This window comes from Drosophila takahashii, chromosome 3L, assembly GCF_030179915.1.
Source record: "Drosophila takahashii strain IR98-3 E-12201 chromosome 3L, DtakHiC1v2, whole genome shotgun sequence".
Lineage (NCBI taxonomy): Eukaryota > Metazoa > Arthropoda > Insecta > Diptera > Drosophilidae > Drosophila > Drosophila takahashii.
The window spans coordinates 5,399,360-5,410,834 of NC_091680.1; the positions used below are offsets into that span (position 1 = coordinate 5,399,360).

General features: G+C 43.1%; 3 protein-coding genes across 3 annotated transcripts; 2 read left to right on the plus strand and 1 right to left on the minus strand.

The window, feature by feature from the left end:
- Positions 1-73: 73 nt before the first annotated feature.
- On the plus strand, positions 74-2,225 carry Gr64f (Gustatory receptor 64f). The gene is made up of 7 exons (XM_017154160.3): positions 74-171; positions 402-487; positions 542-994; positions 1,221-1,492; positions 1,549-1,703; positions 1,760-2,012; positions 2,064-2,225. The coding sequence occupies exons 1-7, from the start codon at positions 74-76 to the stop codon at positions 2,154-2,156; spliced, it is 1,410 nt and encodes a 469-aa protein (XP_017009649.1). The 3' UTR covers positions 2,157-2,225.
- LOC108065900 (protein prune homolog 2) lies at positions 2,127-4,829 on the minus strand. Its single transcript, XM_017154159.3, is given in 5 exon segments — positions 2,127-3,115; positions 3,179-3,289; positions 3,358-4,566; positions 4,625-4,668; positions 4,670-4,829. Coding segments are annotated over 5 exon segments (1,509 nt in total). The 5' UTR covers positions 4,694-4,829; the 3' UTR covers positions 2,127-2,994.
- Positions 4,830-5,154: 325 nt separating this feature from the next.
- On the plus strand, positions 5,155-7,689 carry Rcd5 (microspherule protein Rcd5). Its single transcript, XM_017154169.3, has 3 exons — positions 5,155-5,522; positions 5,602-6,352; positions 6,830-7,689. Exons 1-3 carry the CDS (start codon positions 5,251-5,253, stop codon positions 7,562-7,564), a joined length of 1,758 nt encoding a protein of 585 aa, XP_017009658.2. The 5' UTR covers positions 5,155-5,250; the 3' UTR covers positions 7,565-7,689.
- Positions 7,690-11,475: the final 3,786 nt, after the last annotated feature.

Here is an 11,475-nt window from a genome sequence, read left to right on the forward strand (position 1 = left end):
TGGGTCATTTCAGTTGACAGGGCCAATCCTTTCGAGCAGTTTGCCCCGGCGATTGAAACAAGGTGGTCGCAGGATGAAGTTCTTGCCGAAACTGGAGCGCAAGTTCCGCCGGCTGAAGAAGAAGGTGACCAGAACACCATTGGTTAGGAAACTGGATTTAGTTCACGAGAGGTGGGTGGGTATAGGAAAAGTCTTTCCTTGTTCTTATACGTTAAGCTAAAGTTTGTATAATATCCTTGATCGATTCGGCATTAATTTATTCACATCACTTGTAAATTGATCCCATTTAATTTATAAGTATTTTAATTTAATTTTCCTTCTGGCTATTGAAATATTTAAATAAGGGTTAAGTACAAAAAATTCCAGAATTCTGGTATTAAGTATTATAAATCTTTATTTAGTGCCCGTAAAAAGGCCTTTCAGGAAAGTTGTGAAACCTACAAAAATCACATGGAGAATGAGTACGAGCTGCGGACTAAACAGCCAAGTAATAAATAATTTTCGAAGTAAATTTAAATTAAGTAATCTTAAATTTAAATAGAGCTATCCCGCAGCAACAAGGAGGCATTCCTCAGCGATGGAAGTTTCCACCAGGCAGTGGGCAGAGTTCTCCTCGTGGCCGAATTCTTTGCCATGATGCCGGTCAAGGGAGTGACGGGCAAACATCCTTCAAACCTGAGCTTCTCCTGGCGAAACATTCGCACCGGTTTCTGTCTGGCCTTCATCGCATCAAGCATAGCCAACTTTGGACTATCGTTGTTTAAGGTTTTGAACAATCCAATCAGTTTCAACAGTATTAAGCCCATTATATTCCGTGGATCTGTGCTTCTCGTATTGATAGTGGCTCTCAAGTTGGCGCGGCAGTGGCCCCAGTTGATGATGTATTGGCACACGGTGGAGAAGGATCTGCCGCAGTATAAAACGCAGTTGGGCAAGTGGAAGATGGGCCACACCATATCGATGGTCATGCTGGTGGGAATGATGCTGTCCTTTGGTGAGTTTAATAATTTAACACACTCATAAAAATTAATTTCCAAATTAAATCGGCTTACCTTTGAAAGTAGAAAAAAAATTCTGCTTATTAGAAAATTTGCCTTTGAATATAGAAAACCTTTCTAGTCGAACAAAATTCAAGAAAGAATTTTCTAGATTTTAAGGAAATTCTTCTATTTTTTTATGAGTGCAGATTTTAGTTACTATAATCCATTTTTCCATCCTAGCGGAGCACATTTTGAGTATGGTATCGGCCATAAACTATGCTTCATTCTGTAACCGCACCGCTGATCCCATCCAGAATTATTTCCTGCGCACCAACGATGAGATCTTTTTTGTGGCCAGCTACTCCACTCCTTTGGCCTTGTGGGGCAAGTTCCAGAATGTCTACTCCACCTTCATTTGGAACTACATGGACATGTTTGTGATGATTGTCAGCATTGGTTTGGCCTCCAAGTTTCGCCAGCTCAACGATGATTTGCGAAATTTCAAAGGAATGGTAAATTGACTTTAATTGCATATCATTTTTAAATGAATAAAAATTATTACTTGCAGAACATGGCACCTGCTTACTGGTCAGAACGTAGAATTCAATATAGGAATATATGTATTCTATGCGACAAAATGGATGATGCTATATCCCTTATAACAATGGTGTCGTTCTCAAACAATTTATATTTTATATGCGTCCAATTGCTGAGAAGTTTAAAGTGAGTTTTTAAACTTGATAGAGTTTCAATTGATGAGTTTTTATCTTGATTTCTAGCACCATGCCTTCGGTGGCCCATGCTGTGTACTTTTACTTCTCGCTCATCTTCCTGATTGGTCGCACTTTGGCGGTTTCACTGTACTCCGCCAGTGTGCATGACGAATCCAGGTTAACCTTGAGATATCTGCGCTGTGTGCCCAAGGAGTCCTGGTGTCCAGAGGTAAAACGATTTACGGAGGAGGTAATCAGCGATGAGGTGGCGCTCAGTGGAATGAAGTTTTTCCACCTCACAAGGAAGCTGGTGTTGAGTGTAGGTTTAGGAAAAATATAAAAAAATAAATAAATTAATTAATTTTTCCAGGTTGCCGGCACCATTGTCACCTACGAACTCGTTCTCATTCAATTTCACGAGGACAACGACCTGTGGGACTGCGACCAGAGCTACTACTCATAGGTTTATTGCGTATAATAAATAAAAAATCATCTTGCACTTTATTATTATTGTTTGTTTAAAGCGGTAAAAGGAAACCAACAAAATGTCGCTCTTAATATCAATCGGTTACGGTTACACATTGCCTAATTGTACGTCACATTATCCGCTAGAGAGATTCTACATGTGTGGTCGCTAGTTTCTTTTCACTTACAGACTAATCGGCTAACTCTGATGGTGGATGAGATATAAATGGGGGCTGTCCACTGGCATGGGGTCTCTCAGTGTCAGCGAAATCGACGTGCTTCGAACGCTTGGAATATACAATATGCGACATACGATATTGGATGCAAAATTCAGCTAAAGATTTTCAATTACTTATGCTTAAGTTTCAGTTTAGTGTTCCAACTTCGGGTTTTCACAAAGAAAAGGTAACATGTTCGGAAGTTTGGTGGTTTCTGGTTACATATGTCTGTTCCATTACAAAATATATATATGAAGCGGAAGCTACACGATAACTACATGGTATCATTATGTATGCGGGTGTATATATAGGATCTACTAATACGAATTCTACGATGTCTATCCTTTTTGCCAATAAAGAACTACAAAAACTTGTTCGATGTTTCTTGCTGAACGCCTTCACGCTTCACACGGAAAAATGCAGGAGGGGGAATCCGGATTCGACTCGACTGAGAGAAGGCAAACATAAAGTATCACAAAGATTGAGATCTTAAATTAAAGCATAGCGAGAGAGGATTAGCCTTAGTCTGTATTGAAGATGGGTAGGAATGCAGAGCGAGTGTGGCATGAATGCGTTGCGTTTGCATTAGCGTTTGTTGAGTAAAACAAGTCTGGGTCCTCAGTGCCGTTTGGCGTCGTATTGCTTGACCTTCTCCGGAATGGCCGCCTTCTCCACGACCACGTGACTGCCGAGCTCCTCCAGGGACTTGACGTAGACCAGCTTGCGCCAGAACTTTGTGCTGTGGAGGATAAATGAGTATATATTACAAATTATATTAAAAACTATGAATATTTGTACTCACCTCACAAAAGGCCTTGCCATCCACACCAAAGACTTGATCCAGAAAGTGGGATGCACCAAATACATGTGCTTGAGGCTCTTGCGCAGCCGGCGATCCAGCAGCTGGTAGCATCTAATCAGGATTTAAACAAATATTTAATTACTAATGAGTAAGAATAAGTAATAGTGAGTAAAACCCACCTTTTGAGCCAGGGAAAGGGCGGCACATTTCGCCTATTAGAGCCGCCATGCAGATAGATCAGCACATAGTCATCGGTGACCAGCTGCTCCAAAGTCTTGACCACGTACAAGAACAGGTTGTCCATCACATAGCTGTAGTCGGCCCTCGATCTATCCGGCAAATGGCAGGCGCAGAAGATGACTATGGCGTTTTGGCCGCCAGATTTTAGATAACCTCCATGCGACAGCACACGCTTGTAGGGCTCGATGACCCGCATGTCGATCTCCCTGGTCCTGCCATCCGGTAATGTGATCTTCTGCCAGTTCCGCGAGTCTCGCCGCTCCTCGGCAGCCGTATATTGTGGCAGACTGGAGGCAGCGGCAGCAGATGCTGCCACATTTGGCGTGGGCGTGGTGGCCAAACCGAACTCCAGGTCCAGTTCCAGATCGTCATCGTGGTCGGGCAGCAGCTCCGGACCCTCGCAATCGTCGTCGTCATCCTCGCCGTCCAAACCATCGATCAGGGAGCTCGACGGGCTCAAGGAGGCCAGATTGTGCTCGATGTCCTCGTCGTCGTCGAAGCTGTGATTCGAGATGGAGTCCAGGCTGGAGATGTCCTCGCCACCGGACTTCTTGGCCTTTTTGCCATTGCCGTTGTTGGGCATCAGGGAGACCGACTGAAAGTTGGACTCCACGGCGGCCAGATACTGGGACACATCCGCCTCCGATTCGCTGCTCAGGATGTCCGGACTGTTGGCCCTCAGCAAAGTGACCTTGGCGTCCTGCGGCTTGTTCCTGGTTTGATTCAAGCTATTCTTCACCTGCACCTGCGTCTCCGTGGCGGGCACAACGTCCGGGAAGTTGCTCCGCGGCGCCTGCTTCTCGGAGGGCTTCTTCAGGGGCTTCTGGAAGGGCTCCGAATCGGAGTCCGTGTTCGTGGGCGACATCATCAGCGGATGGCTGTTGGCCAAGGTTCGTTCGATGGCCTGTCGCTGGGGCATCGCCTCCACGAGGGGAAGCAGCTCCGGACGCAGTATTCGGTTGTCCAGAGCGGAGTTAGTCGTCTCCAGATCCTTCTGCTCCTCCTTCTCCAATTCCAGGATATTCTTCGGCTCGCCAGTGGACACCACTTCATCGGCCAGCGGCGAGACGCCCGTGGAGTCCGTCGGCGTCTCCGAGATGTCCATTTTGCTCTCTGACTGCGAAGATTCCGATTCCGCGTAGTGCGAACTGCAAATCGATTAGTCATATATGTGGTTTTGTTTTCGCTGCCGACGCTGCCATTTACCTCATAGTTTCCAGTGTTTTGCGTGCGGCTGGTGCGAAAGTTCGGTGGCCCGGTCAGCCAGGCACTCATCTAGTCGCTCCGGGCATCGGTGCTGGTTGGATGAGTCAGGCTTTGTGGCCCAAATTCGCAGATATTTAAATGCCAGTAAACAAATTTTACACTCTTGAGCGTAGCGTTGCCAGATGGTCGCGAGTGTGTGGGAGGAAGTGTTGGGTAGCGTGGGTTTGCGGGACATCTGGCAGGGCTATATAACGGTAGAAATTTAAAAAAAAATATATTTATGGCGAATTGCAATTAATTCATTTTGTTGTAATTACAAATATATTTGAATTCGTTAAACCAATATTAATTGCAATATTATTTGACTAAGTTAAATGCTGTATACTTTAAATATAAATTAAAGATTAAAATGTTGATTTTCAATTTATTAAAAATGATGATTTCGATTATTTAAATATTTCTTTTTTTTTATAATTTAAAATACGTTTTTTCTCTCAGTGCCACTTAATTCCGACCGTCTGGCAACCCCATGCGCGATATACTTTTTCCTGCTGCTGCGGTCACACTGAAGTGCTGTGCGTCGCGAAAATAATTAATTTTTAGCCCGTAAACAACCCGTTAGCGCAATGGAGGCAACCAGGATCACCGTTAGCGGCGGCAGTGCAGTGCCCGTCAGCGCCCCCAATCCCCCCGCAGTGCTCGGCAACCCCGCAGCTGCGAGCACACTAATCCAAGTAGGCGTGTTGCCAGCAACAACAACCATACCAACAATAGCAGCCACAACAACAACAACAACAGTAGGAAGTACAGCTAACATTTCAGCTGTAATTTCGACACCACTACGAAATCCGATTCAAAATCTACCGATTGAACTGCAAAACGATCAAAAGCGAAGAAGGTAAATCGATGACAGATGTCAAATGTCAAGTGTCAAACCAAAAAAAAAAAACTAATTGTCAAACATTTAACCCTTACAGTTCATCGCGGACGATTAAAAGGAAGCGTTTTGATGACGAAATAGTCGAGTACAACATTGCAGTGCCCACGAATCGCGGCGGAGCAGACCCGAATCGCAGCAGCAGACCGCGCACCACCTCCCAGAATTATCCCGCCCTGGTGGGCGTGCCACATACCACGTTAGCACCACTTAACTTGCCCATTTCCACGCCGGAAACGCCGCAGACGCCGGGTTCCGTGGATTCCATACTACCCGGGACTCCGAGTACGCCCGCCTCACTGCCCCTGGCTACGCCCACCACTCCCGCCCCTCTGCTGGCCACGCCCCTTTCCTCGGTACCGTCACCCATTGTTGCCTCCTCCAGCGTTGTGCATCCCAAACCGCCCGCAATGGAGCGTCCTTCGACCAGCGAGCGGCGTTCGCGTCCAGTGCGTCCGGCGAGCAAGAAATCGCAGCGCAAAAACGGTCGTCCCATGGGCCAGATGGCCACCAAGGATCTGGGTCGCTGGAAGCCTATCGATGACCTGGCCTTGATCATAGGGATTCAGCAGACCAACGATCTGAGGATCATCCATCGCGGCGTGAAGTTCTCGTGCAAGTTTACGCTGCAGGAACTCCAGCAGCGTTGGTATGCCTTGCTCTATGAGCCCGCTGTGTCCAGGATTGCCGTGTCCGCCATGAGGAACCTGCATCCCGAGCTGGTGGAGTCCGTTCAGCGGAAGGCCCTGTACAGCGTGCAGGAGGAGGACCTTTTGGGCACCATTAAGAGTGTAGGTATTTTAGAGTCCTGCATGAATGGATTCAATTAATTATTTTGAATTTTTTGTTTTATATGAATGAGTTAATTAGAATTTTGAGTTTAATAGAATTGAATGAATTTTAATAGAATTGAATGAATGAATGGCATGAATTCTGAAATAATTCAAACGACTATTTCTGTTTTTTTAAATCTGATTTCTAATTAAATCTTCATGAATTTTATTTTCTAAGCAGTTAACAATGATTTGTTTCAAGAGAAAGCACAAAATAATCTGGCAAATTCATAAAAACTATTCATTCATTCGTTCAATTCGAAATCAGTAAGAAAAACATTCAATTTATTTCACATAGAATTGAATTAAACAAATCCGAAATTTCATGGCATACTATGATAAAACAAAAATTGAATGATTCACGCAGGGCTCTAGTAGGTAATACCTTCTTTTATAAGATTTAATATCTGACTTATCTGTATTTCCCATCCCCAGTCGGAGCAACCCAAACTGGAGCAGTTCCAGGAACTCCTAGACAAGAATGCCTCTGTTTTCTACTGCGCACGCACTGCCAAATCTCTGCACAACCATTGGCTGCTCCTCAAGCAGTACAGCCTGCTGCCGGATCAGACAGTGAAGCCTCTTTACGGCTCCGATCAGCAGCCCCTGAGCTTCTCGGATGCCGAGGATCAGATCTTCGAGCATGACTTGAATGAGCCGCGCGACGAGGCTCTGGAAATGGAGCGAGCATTGGCCGATCGGCGGAATAAACGTGATATACGCCTGCTGGAGAACGAACTGTCGCGCTGGGGCGTTCTCGTGGATTCGGTGCTCAGTCCCACGGCTGCCTCCGAGTTCGACAACCAGACGCTGGCCTGTCTGTGCGGCCGCCATGTGCGCTATCTGATGCGCTCCAAGGAGATCACCTTCGGCCGCGATGCCAAGGAGTGCGTGGTGGATGTCGATCTGGGACTCGAGGGCCCGGCGGCGAAGATCTCGCGACGCCAGGGAACCATCAAGTTGCGCAGCAACGGCGACTTCTTCATCGCCAACGAGGGCAAGCGGGCCATCTTCATCGACGGCACCCCGCTGCTGTCGGCCAACAAGGCGCGGCTGGCCCACAACTGCACCGTGGAAATCTCGGGGCTGCGCTTCACCTTCCTGGTCAACTACGAGCTGATCAACGCCATCCGGCAGGAGAGCGCCAAGACATCGAATCCCCTCAACTAGCTGCGCTTGGAGCGAGCTGGATGCGAGTCTTAAATGTATTCTAGTACTTAGTGAGCAGCAAGAAGAGAATTCTGAAATAAACACACAGCATATGGACAATATGTAAACCCATAAATCTTTTAAAACGTCGAATTTTTAGAAATGTTTTATTGCTTATTTGGTGGATCATTTGCAAGTTCCAAACTGATAAGAATTTACATAGTTTTATGTGTAATTTTACATTTTAAAGATATAAATTTGTATAAAATCTAACGCAAAATAACAAAAGATTGTAAAAAGTTTATTTTGTAAAAGTTTTCACTTTGATATTGATACATTTATTGTTTAATCATTTCATTTCTAATGATTATCTTAAATGTAAAGCTACTTCCTTAGTAGAAATAAGTTTTAATACGATCGAATGCTTTTAATTATCATATTAACGACTTGAATCCAAACTTTATCTGTACCAAGTAATTTAGAGTGCTAAACGCCCACTCTGCAAACTCGACAACCGCAACGCCTCCAATCGAACGGAAGCTGCCGGCGTCTTTTTCCACAGTCTATTGTAAAACCGAGTGGAAGTGGTAAAGTGGTAAAAGAGCTTAAGAGTTCTCCCGGATGGGGTCAGTTCTGCCCACGAGAAGCCGTCTCGCGTCTGTCTCCAGACTCCTACGACTGTGTCATGTGGCTAATTGGCGACTAACCCGTAAGCTGCTATTAATTACAGCTCAGTCGCTGGAAAGTGGCAACACACACCATCCACAGATCCATCCATCTAACCATTCTATCCATAACTATTCTGTTCGCATGTCACCAGCAACAACGACGTTTACAAAGGTGAATTAAGCAACAAAGATTCGCAGCTCTGAGAAGACTCACGCGATTGTATAATAGTTCTTTCTTCTGGGAGGGTCGCTCGATGGGTTCCCAACTCGGGGAGGTTCACTTGTCACGGCAATTAAGTTACGCAAATTTGTTCGACCTTGCGCCTTGGGAGCTCCACTGGTTCCATAGTTTTTCGCATTTACAAATTGTAACAGATCGCAGATCTGCAGAGATCGGGGGAGATTGACTACCCCGACAAAGTTATAAATGATGGCAGCTGTTAGGGTAATTAATTGAGCCACCGACAGCCGGGGGACCATGACACCTAATATAGAAATTAGTCGCGCGAAAGAACAGGGAGAAAGTTCGATGACATTCTGCGGCGGCCTTTCTTCGAGGTCGACTTTGGGTTCGATGATGCGATGGAGGGGTTCTTTAATTTGTATTGTTGATACTATAAACTAATAAGCCAAGAGCTGCGCAGCACATATTAAAATATAATTAATTGTTGTCACTGTCTATAAAAAGTCAATTTACCTTGCCATCGCCGTCGTACCGGGAATTTCAAATTTCGATAGCCCTCTGTTCTTCGATCGCCCCAAACTCTCCATTATTCTTCGCTTTGTTCCCAGTGGAATTCCAAATTCTAACGTTGATTTGTGTGCATTTTTTTGTCCGCTGACCAATCTTCGGCTGCTGCTTTCTTCGATGATGATGGTGAGATGGTAGAGATGGTTAGATGGTGAGATGGTTAGATGGTGATGATGCCAGGGCTAATGAAGCCCGGCTTTGTCTTATTATATTTTGTATCTTTTGTGCAGTTCAGCGAACTTTTGTTGTTGCTGACTCGATATTCCGATATTTTGGCGATGTCGCAACTGCTAAAATTAGTCTGAAATTTCGCGAGATCTTTCTCTTCCCGATTCCCTATTAGCGTAGGTCATGCTGTTTTTTTACACTCATACAAATTGGTTTTTAAGTATAAAAGAAAAAGCTGTCATGAAAATTAAATCACTTTTAATTGAGAAATTATGAGCTAAAATTAAAATAATATATTTGTAATTATTACAATTAAAAAGTTTCTTAAAATGCAGTTAAAATTTGAAACTACAAATCATTATAACTTTGAGAAAAATGTCTATTCAATTTTTTTTATTTTCAGTTTTTAATTTACCTTTAAAACAAAGATATATTTAAGATATATTGTTTTAAATCTAGGACATTTTATTGTTATGGTTCATTATAGAAAAATCACCCATAAACCAAAAAATATTTAACTAAATCTATATTTTTGGAAATATGGTTTATGTATACTTAAACTTTTCCCCATTGCCTCTTATCTATTTCGTTGTTTTTAGAACGATTTTGAGATACAATTTTTAGAGTGTAGAACCGGGCTCCAAAGTGACCGAAGTGGAGCACCATCGTCCACTCCATTTTATGCTGGCATTGCGTGGGGGTCTTGAGCCAAAAGTTAGAACTTTCACAGTCCAACGGCTGAGATCATAGCTTAGCCATAGATCTTGGCCATATATGATTTATATAGTGCTAAACTAAAAAACACCTGAGCCGAGCTTGGCCCAGTTGGGCTGATATAATGCCTTGATTATCGCATTGCATTATATAAAGTAAACAAATGAAATTGTCACAGCGCCCCAAGATTTCGTGACTTTGCAGGAAAATGGCCAAAGTAAAAAACAATCGAACTGGGGGCCATAAAAATAGCCTACTGATCAGTTTGCCGAATTGAAATATGCCAAAATCAGTTCCCCCCTTTTTTTACTTACAGCACCTGCCATATGTATTGTGTGATTATTTAATTAAATTCAATTCAATTCAAGAAAACAAAACATTTATAGCCGTTAGTCAGTCATTGTTGTTGTAGCTGCAGTTTGGTTTTCATTTTGCTAATCGCATTTCAATCAATTTCATTTCAATTGTCAATGGTTCGAAGAGCACTGGGTTGCACTGAAAAATATTTAATAATGTTTTTTTGTAATTTTTGTATTTTTTTTTATTATGGAAACAATTAAAAGGAAGGAATACAATAAATGTTCTGTTAAATTTATTAAAAAAAACGAATTTTACAAAAATGGAACTCCTGTTATTACATTTTTAATTTTTTTTAAATATTTAAGAAAATTTTAAGGAATCTAAAATTATATTAATAATTAAATCATTTAAACATTTTACATTTTATTTATTTTTCCTTCTATTTCCGCTTCTATTTCTTTAAAACAAAAGACAATACAAATCATAAAAAAATGAAATTAGGTAACCACAAATTAAATATATTTTTTCCTGTACTTAAATCGCCTCCAAAAGGGGGCGTGGCTGCTTCTGTTTGGAGCGACATTTGCCGTAGACACGCATGTCAAGCGAATGCGTCATGTGAAATATTCAAATTTCGCTTTGTGTTTTTGGCATGTAACGCATAAATAATCCGAAAACCCCCAAACACACAAATCGAGAGACTCAAAACTCAAAACAGTTTTGTTCCGCGTCGCTCATACGCACAGTGGGTCGTCAAAGTCAAAGTCCAGACGCTGTGAGCTGCATTGGTAATTGGTAATGGAATAGCCGTGTGGCTTTGTTTATTGAACTAGCTGGCAAATATATTGTATCTCTAGCGCTCGTCTATGATTATTCATGGAATGCTCGCTGATTTATCCCTATCCCCTACATTTCCAAAAATGATTTCATGCGCCGCTGTGACGTCAGCTGCATCGGATATATATATATACCTTATAGCTATATGGTTGATATGATAGGTTTGTCAGATTGACTTGGAGGCCTTGGAGTTCGCTGCTCCATTAGACGCAAAGCGACTCCGAGTCGCCCACGCACTTGATATTTACCAACAACAATGGCAGCCAGTGGCGCCAAAAAAAGCAAGTTCAATTTGCAACTCCACTTTCGGGTCTTAAGATCTTAAGAGACCATACAGATACCATCGAGTGCCAGACACTTTTTCGCCGACGAGACAAATAATTACAACGACTTTGATTTTTTAATTAATTCGAGCCACAAGGCGAGCGAAAAGATACAGATACAGATGGTTAGAGATACGGATACGCCATTAGAAATCATATGTCGGACTTTTA